Genomic DNA, 21,576 nt, shown 5'->3' with positions numbered 1-21,576 from the left:
TTCTGAAACAGCACAAGGAAAAGAGAGATTCCTTCATACATTTTTTCAACAAATATTTGAACATTAACTATGTGCTAGCAGGCATACTAAACAGGAGTCTCAAGATAACGAGTTCTGTCTTCAAGGACTCAGTTTATTTAGTATGTGAAATTGACAGGTAAATACAGATTGATAAATCTAAAGATGATGAACACAAGAGAAAGACCACTGACCAAACCCAGGGAGAGAGGGGAGAAGTGTGAGAAGATGTGGCCTATTGAAGAAACTGAAAATGGTTTAGGGAGGCCAGACTAATGGTTGCCACCTCTGGCTATGTCTTAGTATAGAGGCACCATGAGAGATTCATGGAGTCAGAATCTCCAGGGATGGGGCTTAAGTGAGTGTCCCCAAGTGCTTCTAATAGGTAGAAGCCTGGTTAAGAATAATGTGCCAGAGCCTGGGGTACAATTAAGGAGAAGGGATAACTATAGGGAAACAGCCAAGTCCTCCAGAGTCCAAGGGGTTGATCCCTCATGGCCACAGGAATGGCTGGGGGATCTATGTGCCCTCAAAGAGAGAGAAGAAGAGATGAGTGAGGGTTTGTTGCAACCATTTAGACTATGGGAGTCAAAAAATATAAAGATAGGACACATTGATTAAGGGTTTGGAAGAAAGGGGAATCTAGAAGGACTCAGGTTTCTGGCTATGCCTGGTGACTGGAGGTTGTTGGTGTCATTTTCTGAGCTATTCACTAAGAAAGTTATGTCTGAGGTACCAACAAAGCAGCATTTCCTAAACTGTACTTTACCAGATATTAACAGGTGCTTCAAATACACCAAAACACAATAGAAACTTGGGGATGTTTTTCTTAATTTTTTGCAGAAGAAAAATAATAAATATATTTTTTAGTTCTTATTATGTGATAATTGTAATTTAAGAAATCATAAGGTTAAAAAATAAACAAAAAGGAATCACATGATGCTGCACTGTCAGACCTGTGTACATAGCATTTACCAAGGGCTGCATCACACCTATGTATCCTTAGTGACTATTAGTTTCTGTTATGTCTCTTGCCCTTTTTTTTCAATGTTTGTGGTATTATTCAATTTTATTATAAATATTATGCCTCACTAACTCATCTTCCATGGATGTGTGGCTGAAGGAAGGATATAAACTCCTCCATCTCCTTCATAGGTCCACCCCCTCTAAATCAGAATTCTCTAAGATTAGTCCTAAATTCTCCCCTTTTTTAACTCTCCACTTTCCTCCAAGGCTACCTAACCCTCACCTTTGTTTACCATCTTCTAGTATAGACCTCCTATCTGAGCTTCAGACCTATTTACCCACAGTTCTTCACTCCCATCATAACTCCTCTTGAATTTCTCAAATGCATATCAAATAGTACATTCATAAACAACTCATGATTTCTCCCATATCAAATCTGCTCTACATTGGTTCCCTTTCAGGAAACAGGAATATCTTACCTGGCTGTATAGACAGAAATCATCCATAACAAAATTCTTTCTTTTACTCCCTTCCTTTATATAATGTATATTAGCCTACTGATTTCATTGCCTGTCTGCCCATCCTAAACTCTGCCACCACCATATCCATCTTAACTGTCCCATCTGTCATACTTTACAATAACTTATCTACTGACTTCCTCAATGCACTGTACCCCCATTACTCTATTAATCTACATTGTAACCAGAGTGATCTTTTCAAATTGCAAATCTGATATGTTCTTATAACCAGTTTTGTTTTGTTTTTAATGATTTTAAACAAAAATAGACTAGTATTTCTCACAGTATTGTTTATTGATCAAGTTTAACTATTAGTTTCAACTTTTTTAAAAAAAATTGTAGTTATAGATGGACAGCATGCCTTTATTTTATTTGTTTATTTTTATGTGATGCTAAAGATTGAACCCAGTGCCTCACACATGCTAGGCAAGTGCTCTGCCACTGAACTACAGCCCCAGGCCCTAGTTTCAACTTTTGATCCCTAATGTGGTTGTGATCTTTTATCAGTTGGGCTGGAGATTTGAAGGTTCCAGTGGAGAAGGTTTCCAAGGGGTATTACTCACTGTCTAGCAACTGATTGTGGCTAATATCAGGAAGCTTGGCTGGGGCTATTAATAGGAATGCTTACACATTTTCTCTCCGTGTGCCCCTGACCAGTTTTTGTTGTTGTTGTTGTTGTTTATTTGTTTTTTAATAAAATCAACGTACTTTTAGTCAAGGTAAAGCTCTCTTTGACTGCACTCATTGCATTTATCTGGAATGCACTAAAGCATAATCAGAATCTCCTAGATGAGGTCCCAACAATTATATGTATAATATATTCTGCAAGTGATTCTGATGTACAACCAGGGGTTAAGAACCCTGGATTAGTCAAGGAGACACAGGAGACAAAGTTTAAAAACATTTCTTTCCCTCAAATCACTTTTTTCACTTTGTCAGTGCATATACTTTAATGGGATCATTTGGTTAATACCTGTTTATCTATGACTTCACTGTAAGGTACATCAACATTTTTGCTCACTATTATATCTCCATCACTCAACCCAATGCATAACTCATAACACCTTCTATCTATATAAAAGAATGAACTGGAAAATTCAAAGAGGTAGTGGTCAACATTGTCAAGTGCCTAATATGAACTGAATATTGTTCCCACAGCATTTCTCATATCTACCATAGAAAAGTGATCTTGCTCACAGAAAGAGTACCAGTTTCAGGGATGATGGTATAGCTCAGTGGTAAAGTGCTTGCCTGGCATGTGTAAGGCCCTGGTTCAGTACCCAGTATGAGCTGGAGACCAGCTTTGAAGTCACACGACCCAATTTAGACTCATGATGCAGTCTCTAACTAGTTGTCCAACATCATTCACCAAATGAATCCTTCTGAAATCCCATTTCATCTCCTAAACATGGAGTTAATAATGTAACATTGCAGAGCTACAGGAATTGGAAACAAAAAAAAGTATCTGAGTATGTGGACTGGTGTATAAAACATGTCTTTTTATTATGATGCTTTGGCATCTGGGTATTTAATGATACTGGAGAGACTGTTCCTCCCAGGACTAGCCAATCCCTAGAGATAGTAAACAACTCACCTGTGAGCATACCTTCCAAATGAAACCAACAGTCCCAGAGCCCCACCAACTTCTCTAAAGGGCTCTCATACTCAAGCCATTGCTCCCTTCTACTCACAATTCAGGATCAAGTATCAAACAACTAGGAAGAACCCCTCTCCCTGAGAATTCACTAAAATTATCCACATCAGCCAATCCTACCCTTGCTTACCCTGTCTTGATGGTTTCTTCCCATAGAACCCACAAAACAGGCTCTTGCCCATTTCCCCTCATTCCCTCTGCCTCTTGACCAATTGGCAGAGGAATTCCACATGCTTCCATGTAAGGCATGCCCCCTTTTCTTGAAAACCATAACAAAGTACATTTTCAAAGGCAATCATCTTCTGATCTGTGGTCCTCACTAAATCTGAACAATAAAATATACATTAAAAAAAACTGAGTAGGTACCCAAGACATCACAGATAAGGGTAAATTCCACATCACAAAGTATGGGTTACAAAATAGACTTTATTGGGGAAAATTTGCCAGCCAGCAGTTAGTAAAAGAAAGTATAGGTCCACTGATTCTCCCATCATCCCACCGAGAGGAAGTTTGGAAAAGGTGTTCTAGTGTTTCAGGGGAGAGCTTCTGCTACCTTCTTATGGTGCAAATTTGAGAAAGCAGTCTTGTCAGTGGGGGTAGAAACCAACTGTTTCTCATCAGAATTCTGGATTGAGGTATTTATGCAGCTGTCTAGCAAACCAGCTTTCTAGTACCTGGTGTGTGTGTGTGTGTGTGTGTGTGTGTGTGTGGTTTTTGGTAGGTGGGTGGAGCCTTGGGGAGGTGGGAACACTGAGCTTGCCTATAGCCCCTTCCTCTGGAAGAAGGCATTTCCCTCCCTGGTCAGAGTATATCCAGGCAATCCTGCTTGCTGAGGCCTTCGGTTCTACAATGTATCTGCTTTCTAATGTATGCATTACAATGAATCTACTTAATCACTTAATTGTAACAGAAAACACCAATTGAAACTTTATTAGACTCCAGCATTATCTACCTTTTAAGTGTCTTAATTTATTTCATCTTCACAGCATTCTATGGTGTACATTCAACTGTTTGAAGAGCAACAGAACATATGAAATAATTTATCCTAGGCTATATGGCTTCTAAGTGATATGGTCTGATTGTTTTGAAACCAACTCATCTGACACCAGGGTACATCCTCTTGGATGCCTACTCTGAGGAAGTATTGTTTCATAAATGCATTCTCCCACCAAATCAAAACGCCCTTTAGAAAAGGGCCTTCATTTTCCCACATACTTATTTAAAATATTTATCAAGGGGCTGGGGATGTGGCTTAGTGGTAGAGTACTTGTTGGAAATGCATGAGGCCCTGCCTGGATTCGATCCCTAGTACCACAAATCAATTAAGTATAAAAGTAGAAATATTTATTGAATGCCTATCTGTGCACTGAGCAAAGAGGTATCAAGACAGTGTCTTTGCCATCACATAAAAATAGCAGAGGCGCACGTTAAGCACACTTAATTACCTAACTTAATTGTGATGAAAACTACAAAGGGGAAAGTGGAAGGTGTTCCGGGAGTGTCTGATAGGATCACACCCAGACTGGAAAGCCAGGACGGATGGCTGACACCTAAAAGCTCACTTTGGCCGCCTGAGAAGTGGCAGTAAGGAACCCATCAGCGCCAAGTCCACCTCCTAAACCAGCAGCCGGGCACACAGGAGGCTGGGTAAGTGCTGGAGGAGTCAGTGACCGGTGAATGAGCGGTGGAAAAGATGAAAGGATGCGCTGACCGACCGGCCAGCTGACAGCTAACCTCGAGGGGCGGGCCCTGGTACAGCTGCCGGCTCTACGGAGACAAGCCGCGGGAGCCCAGGTAAGGCCGCGGGGAGGACTGAGGCCGGACAGGGGCGGGTTGGGAAGCACCCGGAGCCACGCTGCCAGACCTCCCCACTCACCCTTTGCTCTGCCGGCTGCGGGCACCGACCCCAAGGAGGGAGAAAGAAGGCCTCCCGCTGCTTGCTTACCGGAAGTGCGAGCGGGCGCGCCCCTCTAGGAAGACCGGAGGACTGCACCTCCGTGGTCCACACGCCTCCGCGCAGGACTAGTGTCCTGGGAAAAGGAGATGGTTTTGAACTCTTGATAAAAGTGCAATCAGAAGTTACAGTTGGAGCAGACCTTGAGGGCTGAATCAAGTGGTTTTCAAGGCATGTTCTGTATCCGTAGTGTCCTAAACGGAAGTCATGAGCCACGTGAGGCTCTAACTTGAAATATGGCTGGTGAGACTGACAAATGAGTTTTCGTCTTATTTAATTTGAATTGAACACATTTAAATTACTGCATGTGATTACTGGCTACCATATGAGACAGCAAAATCCCAGTGAGTGAAATGGGATAAAAGATTTTTAATGAAGTAGATCAAATAAATAAGGAGTGTCAATAAAAGACTGTAAAATTGTCTTCCATTTTAAAAGTCCATAAAGTTTATACACAGAACGTATTCAATTTGTTCATTCCCTTGAGGGGACTAGCAACACATTTATTGGTCTATAAATACCTAATTTTGTCACGGAAGAAGAGATGTCTCCGCAGAGGGTGTGAGGAGTTCCCAGAGAGAAAAGGGAACTTGACCCAGAACCAGTCTGGGGTTCTTGACCAACATGATGGGAAAGAATTTCAGCACATGCGGATCAAAGGCATACACAGAGGTAGTAGATAAATATGGAGGGTGGAGGATAAACTCAAAATAGAGATTCCTCTGTGGTAAAAACAAGGAATATGAATGCAGGCTATCTCCAGAGGGAGAGACAGACACCTTTGGTGTGCGGTGCTAATAAGGGGGCCGGTGCTAGCGGGTGGATAAGAGGTGCAGGCAGGGTGGAACTCCACAATTTCGTCAGTTTTTCCTTTACTTGCACGTTTCCCTTATTTTATAGGGGCATGCCACTCAACCTCAAGATTTACAAATGTGCTCTCTGCATCTCAGTGGTTGTGGACACTCCCTTTAAGGATTCAGTATCTCTCTCTATGGAAAATCCCTATCTCATTTTCACCTTGAGTGGTCCTGAGGATTGAACCCATGGCCATGTGTATGTGAGGCAAGCATTCTACCAACTGAGCTATATCCCCAGCCCTCATTTCCACCATTCTTTAATGAATAGATGAATACAAACATTATCCCTAACTGTCTTAGGTATATTAATGAAATATACCTAAGACAGTTAGTGAACTCATCAATAGTAAATAATTCTCTATCATTTGTTTATTTTCTTTTAAAAATGTTTTAACATTCTGATTAAAACATTGACTTTAGTTAATAATAAAGCAACAAATTTTATTAAACGTAACAAATATACCACACTTATGGAGAATGATAATAAAAGGGAACCTGAGGCTGGGGATACAGCTCAGTCAGTAGAGTGCTTGCTTCACATGCACAAGGACCTGGGTTCAATCCTCAGCTCCAAAAAAACGGGGGGAGGCAGGGTGCAATATGGATCTTCTGTGCTATGTTTGCAATAATTCTCTGAATCTAAAACTGTTCTATTTTTAAAAAAATTATTTAGAAAAAGCCAATACATAAGTTAAAGATGAATTTTTATTTATTTGTTTGTTTGTTTATTTATTTATGTGGTGCCAGGGATTGAACCCAGTGCCTCGTGCATGCTAGGCAAGCACTCTACCACTGAGTCACAACCCTGGCCCCCAAGATGAATTTTTAAATTGAAGGATACGGAAATAAGTCCAAAGACATTTTCTCTAAGCTTTTGTCATTGAAAATCCCAAGCCTCAGCCAGACCAAAGGAACACAAAAGGAACCCCTCCAGACTGGCACTTGACCAGAACCCTCATGAGTCACCTGAGGCCAATACTATAAGCCCAGGGAAACTCCCTATATTGACATTCCTGTTCCACCCTAAAATAAGCCAAGTAACCCAGACCCTAGCTTCAGCCACCTGCCATTTTCTGCCCTGAAAATGAGCCATGCCAGGGTTCCACCAATTGACTCTGATGCTAAATGCTGAATAAAGAAAAACCTGCTGATGAGATTTGCTTCCTGTCTCTTACCTTCATCGTGTTCTCATGTTATTTGTCCTAACAAAAATATTTTAATTGTAAAACAGATAAGAATGGGAAACAAGGGACAGATGCTGTTTCTGTCCCCTTTCATTCCTGGGGAGGTCCAATAAAATGCTAGACTTCCTCACTATAACCCTTGTGTGTCTTACCTGCTCTTTTTCTTTTGTTTCTCATCTACAACATTTTTTTGTGACTTATTTTATTTTCCAGATCTTTAATTCTTTCTTCAGTTACATATAATTTACTTTTAAACATATCCCTATTTCTGTTATGAATTGTTTTAAAGGTTTTTAAATATTTTTTTCAGTGGTAGATGGACACAATACCTTTACTTTTTTTTAATTTTTATTTTTGTAGTGCTGAGGATCGAACCCAGTGCCTCACATGTGCTAGCAAGCACTCTACCATTGAACTACAACCCCAGCCCAGTTTCCTATATTATTTTTATATTGCTTTTTATGTCTATGAAAAAAAAATGTGCATGGTTGCAAGTTCAAAGCCAGCCTCAGCAACTCAGTGAGGCCCTGAGCAAAAAAAAAAAAAAAAAAAAAACAGGCTGGGGATGTGGCTCAGTATACTGGGTTCAATCCTTGGTACAAAAATAAATAAATAAAAGATTTCATCTCTATTCTGAAGTCATAAAGATACTTCTGCATATTTTCTTCTATAAATTTTATTAAATATTTGCTTTTCATTTATGTCTGTGATATACTTCATTTGTGTGCAATATGAGGAAGGGATCTAATTATTTCCAAATGAATAACCAAGTATCCAAGAGTCAATTATTGAACTGTCCTTTATTTTTCACACTGCTCTTCATGCCAGCTCATCTAACTAGATGATGATAATGATGATGATGATGATGATTTTGTTACTGGGGATTGAACCCAGGACCTGATTCATGCTAAAATGTGTTTTACACTCCCTACCTCTCAGCTAGATTATTTATTTTTGATTCCTCAAGTAGTGTGTGGTGGCAGTTTCTGTAGGCAATTTCACCCATCACAAAGCTAGCAATTTAAGAATGACAAATAACACATCAAAACTACAAGTCACTCAATATTGCTTGCCAGTCTTACTGTTTTCTAGCTAGCTCAAACTTTGCACAAAGACTATTTCAAAGCATTTCCACTTTACTTAAATTTTCAGTTTCTACCTTCACCTTTATTCTTAAATGATGCATAACTCAACTTTTTTTTCCCCCAGTGAGTTTAAAAACTTTCAGCCTGGAACAATCTCAGTTTCCCACTAACCTATCCTATCTTGCACCCATCTCTCCTGCAACCTTTCGATTAGTATGGAAGGAGGGTTCCTGGTATCTCAAAGACCTATTCCTCCATCTGTCCCAACCTCTTCTTCAGCTATGCCATCATCCATACTCCTTCTCTTCCTCTTCCTTCTCCTCTTCCTCCTCCATTTGTGGTTCTGGGGATTGAACACAGGAACATTTTACCTCTGAGCTACATCCCCAAGTCCCCACCTCCCTTTTAAATTTATTTAGAAATAGGATCTCATTAAGTTGCCAAGTTCCCAACTTTATTTGCCTCAAACTTGTAGTCCTCCTGTCTGAGTCTCCCAATCCCTGAGCAGGCCATTGTATGTGGCTTCTACTAGATACCACCTTGTTCACTGCTTTAGTAAGCTCTTTCACTGCTGTGATTAAAGGATCTGACCAGCACAACTGTAAGAGAAGAAAAGTTTGTTTGAGAGCTCACAGTTTCAGAACTCTTAGTCCAGAGAAGGCCAGTTCCATTCCTCACGGCTTGAAGTGAGGCAGAACATCATGGCGGACAAGAAGTAGAGAGAGGGGTTGGGGCTGTAGCTCAGTAGCGCTTGCCTTACATGTGTGAGACACTACTCAAGACCACATAAAATAAGTAAATAAATATTGTGTCCATCTACAATAAATATTTATCCATCAAAAAAATTTTAAATAATAAATAAGTAAATATTTATATTTACTATTTATAGTAACATCCTATCACTTTTGCTGTATATAGAGATTTAGTCAAGGGAATTGATAGCTTATCATCTTAGTCATTTTCTGTTAACCAAAAATCACAGGTTTTGCTCACATTCAAGGGGAAGGGATCACACACAGGTATAATTAATTAGGGGTAACCATAGGGTATCTCCTACAAGTATTTCTTACATATCCCTACTGCTCTCCATCTTCACTGTTACCATTCTAATCCAAGCCACCACCATCTCATGTTCACACTAAAGTTAAAGGTGAATGTCACTGCCCTGTTAAGAACCTTAAGAATGGTCGTTGAATAAACGACCCATTCTGGCTGCTGCCAATCTCTCTAACCACACTTTTAGCCAGAAATGTTCATTTAACACATTAAGCCTCAAGTTTTCAATTTTCCAAATATAATAAATATTCAAATATTATTTCAAAATTACCATAAGTAGTATATTTGTTGTTCACTTTAAGATATTATAGGTGTTCCATACCTGGGATGATGGGGCAAAACAGGTTAACATGTTCTAGCCTTTTTTTTTTAATTCAACTTTATTTTTTTAGTTATTTATAGAACTTTATTTTTGTTTATGTATATGTGGTGCTAAGAATCAAACCCAGTGCCTCACACATGTTAGGCAAGCACTTTACCACTGAGCCACAACCCAAACCCCCTGTTCTAGCCTTCTTATTCCCTGACTTTGTCAACTCATCTTCAAGAAATATATTACAAGTCTAAACCTGAGGAACTTCCAGTCCTAGAGCCTAAACATGGACGTGCACCATTGGAACTTCCGGATCTGGGGGCCTAAACATGGAAGTGCACCTGAGTGCCGCAGTCTGGCTGGGCACAATTCAGGAGCCACTTGTCAAAAGAAACAAACTTTATTTTTAGAACCACACACGCCAAACAAAACAGCTCCTCAGGAAAAACCTTCAGAGCCCAACTGCCACCATCGGCTTCCCACAAGCCTCTCAACCTCCTACACTCCTCCTGCTCTTGAGACTGATTGGCTGGGTCGCATGGGTGGAGCCAAAAAAAGTCCCCCAATGAGCAGCTCCATAGTCTGAAAGGGCAGGGAAACAGCCCAATGAGCATCACCACAGAAGAGCCAATCAGTTGGCAGCTAGACGTTTGCTGGGGCTGCTGTGAGTCAATCATCAGCTGGCAGCTGGAAGTTTGCTGGCAGCTGGAAGTTTGCTGGGGCCCCTTCGGCTGTGGCTCTCAACACCTGAGGAACTTCCAGATGTTATGGTCTAAACATGGAGGACTGAGGAACTTCCGGATCCAAGAGCCCAAAGATGGATGTGCACCTGAGGAACTTCCTGATCTGGGGGCCTAAAAATGTACGTGCACCTGGGGAACTTCCAGATCCAGGGGCTTAAACATGGACGAGCACCTGAGGAATCTCCGGATCTGTGGGCCTAAATATGGATGCCCGAGCAATTTCCGGATCCAGGGGCCTAAACATGGACACCTGAGGAACTTCCGGTCCTAGAGCCTAAACATGGCTGTGCACCTGAGGCACTTCCGGATCCAGGGGCCTAAACATGGACGCCTGAGGAACTTCTGGATCCAAGGGCCCAAACATGGACACCTGAGGAACTTCCAATCTAGAGCCTAAACATGGACGTGCACCTTTGGAACTTCCAGATCCAGGGGCATAAACATGGACATGTGCCTGAAGAACTTCCGATGCTACGGCCTAAATATGGAGGACTGAGGAACTTCCGGATCTGAGAGCCCAAAGATGGACGTGCATCTGAGGCACTTCCGGATCCGGGGGCCTAAACATGAATGTGCACCAAGGAACTTCTGGATCCAGGGGCCTAAACATGGACATGCACCTGAGGAACCTCTGGATCCGTGGGCCTAAACATGGACACCTGAGAAACTTCCTGTCCTAGAGCCTAAACATGGACGTGCACCTGAGGCACTTCCGGATCCAGGGGCCTAAACATGGATGCCTGAGGAACTTCTGGATCCGAGTGCCTAAACATGGACTTTGGAAATTCCGGATCCCGGGGCCTAAACATGGATGTCTGAGGAACTTCCGGATCCAGGGGCCTAAACATGGACACTTGAGGCACTTCCGGATCCGAGGACCTAAACATGGACGTGTCTCTGGAACTTCTGGGTCCTTGTGCCTATAAAGGGGAGGACATGACTCTCAGAAGGGATGTGATACATGAAGAGGAGCGGGGCATGCGGCTTGTTGGGAGGCTGACTCAGTTGTCGCACCCTGAGCTTGAATGTGACGGTGGCCTCGCTTCCCGGCCTTCCCTTGGGTGTCACTTCCTCCCCTTCCAGGCAGTGCAGGGGAGGAAGTGAGACCAGGCGCAGGGGCCAGGCCCTGAGGAGGGACACCTGTCTTTCTCCTCGCTTAGCCAGGCGCCCAGCCTGGCTGGGGACAGGGACATCTTGTGACACTGGCTACCTCCTGCATCCCTGCCCCAGGACCTCAGGGACCACAGGCAGGGACAGTTCTTGATTCTCCCCTGGCCGCTGACCCTCAGTTCCGGGGTCTGCTGAGGGAGAGCTCTGTCTCCCAGAGGGTCAGAGGGGCCCCTGTGACCTGCTGCTCCTTACCCACAATCATCCTGGGCGAGCACAAGTCAGGACACCAGACGCTACTGAGAGTGACATCTCCTAGATGGGCGGCTGGGGACTTTGCCTCTGTCCCCAGGCCTCAGACACCAGATGATCCCCCCCAGAGACAGAAAATAACCCCACACTGCCCAAGACTTATTTTTAAGCTTTGGGTTCTGAAATTTTCCTGCTGCCACCTTCTTTGTGAAGCCAGTTTTTCAACAGAGACAATATTCCAGGGGTGGGGGGTGGGGGGACAACAACATGGAGTTAATCAAACCAAGCTGACACATCTAGTCCTCCAAGAGAAATCTGGATTGGAGGGAGAACAGCCATTCTCAACTGGCGAAATAGTGAAGTTCCCTTGTCCTTATTTTGTGTAAGAAAAATAAATAATCTGATGTTAACTTATGAAATTATTTTTGATGAGTGCTTGGTTCATAGGAAAACTGATTCTGTTTTATGGAATGAAGTGTTACCTGATTTTAAAATTAAAAATGAAGCCAATTAGGATTGTTAAAAAAAAAAAAATATATATATATATATATATATATATATATATATATATATATAAAACAAGAAAACTACAGGCCAATATTCCTCATAAACATGTAAGATTTATAAACAAAATTTTAGCAACTCAACCTCACCAATATATAAAAAGGATAATATGTCATGACCAAGCAGGGATTAATACATGAATGCAAGTTTGGTTTAACTTCAAAAATCAATGTATGTAAGTGGTATGTACGTAAGTAAGTGGGCATGTATGTAAGTGGGCATGTAGCTCAGTGGTAGAGCACTTGCCTTGCATGCATAGGCACAGGCTGAATGTTATCCCCAGTACGGAAGGAAGGAAGGGGGGGAGGGAGGGAGGGAGGAAGGAAGGAAGGAAGGAAGGAAGGAAGGAAACAAATTAGGGATTCAGCTTGATCTATGCAGCCCCTTTGAGTTGTAATTGCCGTGACTTCCCTGAGTAACCCTGGTCTGTTTTCCCTGAATAGTTTCCCAGCATACTATAATTTTTACAAAAACACTAAAGGAATATGTAGAGCTTTATGACTGGTCCCTGGTGCCATCAGTGCCAGAGATGTGCCTGATATCTTTGTTATGGGTTTAAATAAACCAGGTACATTTTGATTTTAAACAAAGTCACTTTGACCATAGTCCCCTCCCTCCAAACCAAATGACAGGTAGCCACCTGTCTTGCTGCCACCCAAGACATGCTTCTGTCAGTAGATACCCCAGTAAACTGCACTCTATGATCCTGGATATGTCTACCTCTTTCTTTAGTTTCATAGAGCCAGTTCTCATACACTGGGAACAGTTCTTTCTGCAAAGGTGAATTGCCATACTAACAAGCTAAAAATGAAAAACATATTGTCTTCTTAAAAGATATTTAAAAATCCACCATACAGTCCTGATATAAATTCTCAATAAACTAGAAATAGAAAATAACTTCCTCAATATGATAAATGATATCTACCAAAAAGTTACATCTAAGATACTCATTCTCTCCAAATTGATCTCTAAATACAATTCAATCTCAATCAAAATTCCAGGAGGTTTTTTTTTTTAAAAAATTGACAAGCTGATTTGGAAATTTATATAGAAATGCACTGGAGTTAGAACAGATAAAACAAAAACATTAGAAGTCTCACACTACCTGATTTGAGCCTTATTATAAAGCTACTGTAATGAAAAGTGTAGCATCATGGGACTAGGGGCATAGCACATTGGTAGAGTACTTGCCTAAGACCCTGAGTTTGATCCCCCAGCACCAGAAAGGAGGAAAGGGGAAAAGAAAGGAGAAGAGAATTTTTCCACAAAGGTTCAGTGGAAATTCAGAGGAGAAAGAAAAGTGCAGAACAACTGAATATCCACATACAATAAAAGAAACTTTGCCCCAAATCTCAGAGTATGTTTACCATAAAATTAATTCTGGGCTGGCATGGTGACATGTGCCTGTAATCCCAGTGACTCAGAAGGTTAAGGCAGGGGGATTTCATGTTCAAAGTCAGTGTCAGCAATTTATCAAGGTCCTAAGCAACTTACCAAGACCCTGTCCCAAAACAAAAAATAAAAAAGGGTTGGGGATGTAGCTCAGTGGTAAAGCACCCCTGGGTTCAATCTCCAGTACAAAAAAAAAAAAAGAATCATAGGCCCAAATGTAAAATCTAAAACTCCAAATAATTTCTGAAAGATAAAATATAAGAAAATCTTGTGACTTAGGTTAATTTGTAAAGATTTCTTACATACAACAACAAAAACATCATCCATAAAAAGAACTAAATTATAAATTATATTCTTAAACAAAATTTAAAACTTCTGGCTTCAAACAATTAAGAGAAAGAAAAACAAATTTATGATATATTTGTATAGCATGCAGACAAAATATATATACAGACACTTCACCAAAGGAAGATACACAGGTGGCATATAAGCAAATGAAACAATGCTACCATTCATTAGTTGTTAGGGGAATGCAAATTAAAACCATGATGAGATACACAGAGTTGGTAAGGATGTGGAGAAACTGGAACTCTCATTCATAGCTGGTAGGAAAAGCAAAACTACACAGCCATTCTGTAAAAACAGTGTGGCAATTTCTTGAAATGTTAAACATACACATGGGGGAAGGGGGAAGCAGATGTCCATATAAACTTTTTTTTAAAAAAGGACTTGTACTATTTTTATACCTTTATTTTATTTATTGATTTTTATGTGGTGCTGAGGATTGAACCCAGGTCCTCACACGTGCTAGGCAAGGCTCTACCGTTGAGCTATAACCCCAGCCCCTCCATATAAACTTTTACACGAATGTTCATGGCAGCTTTATTTGTGATGGGGAAAAAAAAATAGAAAACCCAAACGCCCATCAACTGGTGGGCTAATGGATAAACAAACTGTGATATATATACACACAATAAAATTTTATTCAGCAACAGTGAATTATTGATACAGCAATATAGATAAGGTCGGTATAATAATGCTCAGTGAAAGAAGTCTACCCCTCCCCAAAAAGTACATTTTAAATGATTCCATTTAAATAAATTTCTAAGTTTACAAAACTTAGAATCTAAAAAATCTATAGTAACAGAAGACTGATCATTACTGGTAGGAGATGAGAATGATAGCCTGCTGGCGATAGGAAACTTCTGTAGTTGACAGATGTGTTCACTGTTTTGATTGTGATGATGGTTTCACAGCCCTACACGTATCAGAAATCATCTTTCTCTCTCTCCCTCCCTCCCTCTTTTTCTTTCTCCTCCTCTTCCACCTAGCCCTCCTCCCCTCTTTCTCTTTCTTACCTGGGGATTGAACTCAAGGGCATTCAACCATTGAGCCACATTCCCAGCCCTTTTTTGGTATTTTATTTAGAGACAGAGCAGTCACTGAGCTTCTTAGCGCCTCGTTAAATTGCAGAGGCTGGCTTTGAACTCGTGACCTTCCTGCCTCGGCCTCCCCAGCCGCTGGGATTACAGGTGTGCGCTAGGGCGCCTGGTTTCTGCCATTCCTTAACCTCATTTTTTTTTTTTTTTTTTCCAGTTTTCCAGCCACTAAAGGATTTATTGCTGAGCTTCATTTATTTCTAAGGCAGCGGTTATCAAAGTGCGGTTTCAGGACCAGCAGGATCACTTGAAAACACGGACTTCCCTCCCAAACCTGAGCCACAATCTCTGGAGGTGGGGTCCAGAGATCAATATTTTAAGGAGGCCTCCACGTGATTCTGCTTGCGTGGGGGAGAGCACAGTAAGAAAGTTGAATGAACGCTCTCCTGTGAATCTGATTACATGAGAGAGGATGGGTTAAAAAGCGCGTGCGAGCTAACGAAGAATTCATTATTCGGTCAGAAAACTAGCCAGCCCCTGAGAGCTTTCCGGAAAGACAACGGATTCCGACATTCACCTTAAGAATCTACAGACGGGACAGCAAGGGATCTGCCGCTGGCAGAGTACCTAGCTAAGGATCTGCTGGTAGCAGCTCAGCGGACGTTCATGGGTTAATTGCAGGGAATCCGACCGCCAACCCTCGGTGCCGCCCTGCGCATGCGCGGCCACGCGCCATAGAGCTGAGCAATCCTCCCAGATTCCTAGAGTGGACAGGGCGATGCCTGGCTCGCTGCGTGTGAGTCTGGATAGGGAGACGGGGAGATGTTCGAGGTACGCAAGAAGTCGGCCCACCCCAGGCCGAGGTGTCCCAGGTGATCTTGTCTGACAAGCGGTTTCCTGAGTCCATGGATAGTCAGAGCCGCCAGGGTCGCTCCTGGGCAAGGGGAGCTGTCGGTATGGGCGTCGAGTTCAAATGAATGAATGAACGCCAGAAAATTGGGGAGCTGGTGGAATCACGTGGGCGGAGGAATCCTCGCGAACCAGCCAACCGACCCAGGAAAGAGCTGCCTGAATTTGTGAGTGTTAGAAGGCAAAGAAAGGAAAACGATCACGTTGATGATCAGTAGTGACCATTTTGTAAAGGCAGCAAATAACATTCTTAACCACTGAGACAAATGCCAAAATTCTCTCCCCAGCGTTCTTTCCAGTTACCCCAATTTCGGTAGAATTAACTCCCAATTTTGTTTTACTAGCTCTCGATTTGGAATGGGGAATGTATGTCCGAGAGGGCTAATGCCAGATTCCTGGATAATGGGAAGGAAGATAAATAAATTCTAATAGAAAAGCATTTGGAAATTAAAATTTCGGTTTCTCCTTCCCTTCTTTTATATCTAGAAGCTGTGTCTGGTGGACTAGTCTCAGAAATTGCATCTCTAGTTTGCACAATGATTCCCTTCTGAGCCCAGTGGTGCCAAGTTGCCTCCAGGTCTCAGACCCTTTTGTGGACAAGAAAATCTTACAGAAGAAATGATAATTCTCCAAATGATAATTACTCCCTGAGGTGTCCATATTCAGTCCATGGAGATCCAGTTCAATTGTAATTTTCAACAACATCACCTTCTTTCAGGTGAGGAGCAACATAGTTTATCTTAGTGTTTTGAGGGGATAGAATATTGCCTCATGCTGGTTTCTTCAAATAATATTGGTATTCTTCACTACCTATGTCTACACTGTGTCAGGCAATACTATATCTTTTAGTGCTTCAAGCAAAGTCTTGCATCTTTATCAAATTCTCATGCAGTTCCCTTTTTTTTTTTTTTTAAGGACCCGAGTCATCTATTTTTGCCTTTATGGTCTATCACCTTAGTACCAATCTGTCAATGTTTGGAATGTCCTCCTTATGATCTTTTCACATCATCTCTCTCATCTCCTATAGGGTCAAATTTGAACATTTGGAGTCTGCTGACATGGATCCAAATACTAGCTTTGTCACTGCCTCCAGTAATTTTACAGTTCTGTTTCCCCACTTTATAAGTGTATAATAGTTCATGTCTTGGGGGTTTTCTTGAGTATTGTGTCTATGTATTACTCCAAAATAAAGGACCCCAAAACTTAATGACCTAAAACATCAGATTTTTTTAAAGTTTTTAAAAATATTTTTAAAATATTGATGGCCCTTTATTTTATTTATTTATTTATATGTGGTGCTGAGAATTGGACCCAGTGCCTCACACATGCTAGGCAAATGCTATCACTGAGCCACAACTCTAGCCCCAACATCATATTTTTAAACCATATTATTTCTTATAGTTTGTAGGTGGCTAACTTGAGCTGAGTTCAGCTGGGCAGGTTTTTTTTTTTTTTTTTTTTTTTTTCCTAAAACTGTCTGGGGTCATTCAGGAAGTCATCTAGTGTCTCTGATAGGGCTGGATCTAAGATGGTATCAATCACATGTGTAACTGTTGCTGTTTGTTATGGCTTGTGTTCAGAGCCATAGCTGAAGGGGCCCCAGCAAACTTCCAGCTGCCAGCAAACTTCTAGCTGCCAGCTGATGATTGGCTCACAGTGGAATAAATTGAATAAAAAGTATCAGACCCCCTTTAAAAGAAGACAATATAACTGTGAGGAATGTGGACAAAACTTTCCTTGGAGTACAGGCCTTATTCAGCACCAGAGAACCCATTGGAAAAAAACATATGAATGTGATAATTGTGGAAAGGTCTCTCAAGTGAGCTCAGCTCTGTTTATGCATCAGAGAATTCATACTGGAGAGAAACCCTATCCTTGTAATTGGTGTATTAAAAGTTTCAGTCGGAGTTCAGACCTTATTAAACATCAAAGAGTCCACACTGGTGAAAAACCTTATAAATGTGATGAATGTGGGAAAGCCTTTAGTCAGAGTTCAGATCTTATTATACATCAGAGAATCCATACAGGAGAGAAACCTTATCAATGCAGTCATTGTAATAAAAGTTTTAGTCAGCGCTCATACCTAGTTAAACATCAGAGAATTCACACTGGAGAGAAGCCTTATACGTGTAACCAGTGTAACAAACAATTTAGTCAAAGTTCTAATGTTATAAAACATCAAAGAATCCACACTGGGGAGAAACCATATAAGTGTGATGTATGTGGGAAAGCCTTCAGTCAGAGCTCAGACCTTATTTTGCATCAGAGAATCCACACTGGGGAAAAGCCATATCCATGTAATCAATGTAGCAAAAGTTTCAGTCAGAATTCAGACCTTATTAAACACCGAAGGATCCACACTGGAGAGAAGCCCTATAAATGTAATGAGTGTAGAAAGGCTTTTAATCAAAGCTCAGTTCTTATTCTGCATCAAAGAATTCACACCGGAGAAAAACCCTATTCATGTAATCAGTGCAGCAAAACTTTCAGTAGGCTTTCAGATCTTATTAATCATCAACGAATTCACACTGGAGAGAAGTCTTATCCATGTAATCAGTGCAATAAAATGTTTAGTCGAAGATCAGATCTCGTTAAACATAGAATTCATACAGGTGAGAAACCCTATGAATGTGTCGACTGTGGGAAAACCTTTAGTCAGAGCTCCAACCTTATTCTACATCAGAGAATCCACACTGGAGAGAAACCTTATCCGTGTAGTGACTGCACTAAAAGTTTTAGTCGCTGTTCAGATCTCGTAAAGCATCACAGAATACACACTGGAGAGAAACCATATGCTTGTAATTTGTGCAATAAAAGTTTTAGTCAAAGTTCAGACCTCACTAAACATCTGAGAGTGCACTTTGGTGAAAAGCCCTATTGTTGTGATAGTTATGAGAAAACCTTCAGTCAGAGTTCTGACCTTATTCTTCATCAGCGAATTCACACTGGAGACAAACCATATCCATGCACACAGTGCAGCCGAAGTTTCTGTCAGAACTCAGACCTCATCAGACACCAAAGAGTCCACACTGGGGAAAGACCTTATAAATGTAATGAGTGTGGGAAGGCTTTCAGTCAGTGCTCAGCTCTCATCCTGCATCAGAGAATCCACCCTGGGGAGAAACCATATCCATGTGACCAATGTAGCAGAAGCTTTAGTCATTGCTCTGAACTCATTAATCATCAAAAAATCCACACAGGTGAAAAAATCATATAAATGTGATGCGTGTGGGAAAACCTTCACTATGGGAACAGATCTCATTGATCACCAGAAGATCCACACTGAGGACAAAATGTACCAGTGTGTTCAGTGCAGCATAAATTTTAGCCAATTCTCTGATCTTATTAATCATGAGAAACTCCATTCTGGGCAAGACAGTTTAAATGTGATGAATGGGGGGAAACCCTTACTGTATACAGCAACTTTATTCATTTCCAGAGACACCATACCAGAACAAAAATCTTATGAATGCTATTGATGACCATGAAAAAGGTTTTAATCAATATTTAGCTGTTACGCTCAATTTAAAAACAAAACCCATTGGAGAGAAAACTCAATCAGTTTTTATAATGACAATTTAATTTGAAACCCATACATTACTAAAATTAAGAAAAAATCTGAGGAAGAGTTCTGAGATTTGTGGGAAACCCTTTATTGTGAATAAATTTTTTTATCAATTGTCTGTTAGCAACAATAGAAAGAAATTCTATCTTTGCTATAATGTAAGAAAAGCTGTCTTTTATTCAGACATAGTCCACAAAAGAGGAGTTGTATTATTGTAAGAAATATATAATAACATTAATGCAGAAGTTATCAAATATTTTTAAATTCAATGTGTAGAGGTGTTTAATCAAAACTCAAAAGGAAATGTATCAGTTTTAGAATCTTAGCTCTTTAGTAAGTGTATATTACCAATGGTATATAGAAATTATTTTAGAGAATGTGGAGAAAACAAATCCCTTTCATATCTAAGTTGGCATTTATATAGATGTCTGAGAACTAGAGAGTCCTACCTTATGCTCACGCTAGGTATCTATGCATTCATCGTGTGTGAACACACTATGCTATTGTGGTATTAAGCTTACTAACTAGATATCCCAAGTGCCCCCTTTTCTCAAAAGTTATTTTGTTTTGGTTTGGTTTGGTTTTCCTAGTAAGCATGAGCTTGTTCGAGTTCCTGTACTATACACAACAAGTGCTGATTTATTTCACTGTCAGTAATGCAGCCCATAAACTTTAAAATGTGAAATCACTTTCTCATTGCCATTTAATTACAGCTTTGAAATGTGGAACAGGATTTTTAAAAGCAAATTTCTTTGTCAAAATATGAAGATTTTTCTATTACTGCTTATCTTGTCATCTATTGAACAAAATGGTGGCTCTGATATTGTTATTTATAATAAGAAATATATACAGTATTTCCTCTGTATCCACAGGGTATACCCAGTGGATGCCTGAAACGTTGGACAGCACTGAACTCTATAATGCAATGCCTTTTCCTTCTTAACTAAGCATTTTTCCTGCACTTTGGCTGTAACTTTTACAATTGGAGGTGCAACACCAAAGCTAGAATGCGTTTTTTTTCTATCCACAATTTCACAGTAGAAGATTCATTCTTACCATAGATCTTAGCAACCTCTGCATACAATTTTTTTTCTTTCCATAAATAAAAATTTCACCTTTTTAACTAAAGGAAGTGTCTTGGCTTCTCTTTGGTATATCCAAATTGCCAGCATTACCTCTATTATACATTGGGGCCATTATTTCTTAAAACAAAAGTTACTTGAACACAGTATGATATAAATCAGTCTGTCTGATGACCAAAACAGCTACTAAGTGACTATTCTGGCCAATGATTTAGTCAACCACACCTACATTAATGAAGCCTTTATAAAAGTCCAAAAGGACAGGATTCAGAGAGCTTCCAGGTTGACACACTCAGAAGGTACTTGGAAGGTAACCCACAGGGCATAGAAGTTCTGTGTCACTTCTCACAGAACCTTACCCTATGCATCTCTTCCGGCTAGCTGATCCTGAGTTGCATTATTTTATAATAACCAGTAATCTAGTAAGTAAACTGTTTTCCTGAGTTCAATGAACCATTTTAGCAAAAAATCAAACCCATAGAGAGGGTTATAGGAACCTCTGATTTGTAGTCAGTCAGAAGCACCAGTGAAAATATGAACATGTAATATGTGCCTAAAGTTGCTGACAGTCTTATGAGACTGTCTTTAGCCTGAGAAGTCTGAGAGAACTCCAGATAGATAGTGTCAGAATTGAATTATGTGATATCCCATTGCTGGAGTTGAAAAACCCCACATATCTCTGGTAACAGATATGTGTAAGTATAGAGAAGATAGCAAATTTTTCCTGTACAGAAGCTAAAGTAATGACCTACAAGATTAATTTGTATGGTATAGTCTGTCTAAAAATAAAAAGAACTTTACTCTTGGTTTTCAAGTGGTAGCACTCATCAGACTTAAAAAAAAAAACTATGTATTGATAAAGGAAAACATACATGCAGAATTTTCAACTGAAAAATATAGTTTTTAAAAAGACAAGTATAAAAAATTATCCTTGTCTTTTTGGTGTTAGCCATTTGATAAATTCTACTATCACTTTCT

At 40.5% G+C, this 21,576-nt stretch overlaps 1 protein-coding gene across 1 annotated transcript; it reads left to right on the top strand.

Moving 5' to 3' along the window:
* The first annotated feature begins 17,593 nt into the window (after nucleotides 1-17,593).
* Nucleotides 17,594-19,430, top strand: LOC143382883 (uncharacterized). Its single transcript, XM_077105609.1, is given in 2 exon segments — nucleotides 17,594-19,146; nucleotides 19,148-19,430. Coding segments are annotated over 2 exon segments (1,836 nt in total).
* Nucleotides 19,431-21,576: the final 2,146 nt, after the last annotated feature.

Source organism: Callospermophilus lateralis, chromosome 17 (assembly GCF_048772815.1).
Source record: "Callospermophilus lateralis isolate mCalLat2 chromosome 17, mCalLat2.hap1, whole genome shotgun sequence".
Classification (NCBI taxonomy): domain Eukaryota; kingdom Metazoa; phylum Chordata; class Mammalia; order Rodentia; family Sciuridae; genus Callospermophilus; species Callospermophilus lateralis.
This window is presented reverse-complemented; position numbering and strand designations above follow the sequence as displayed.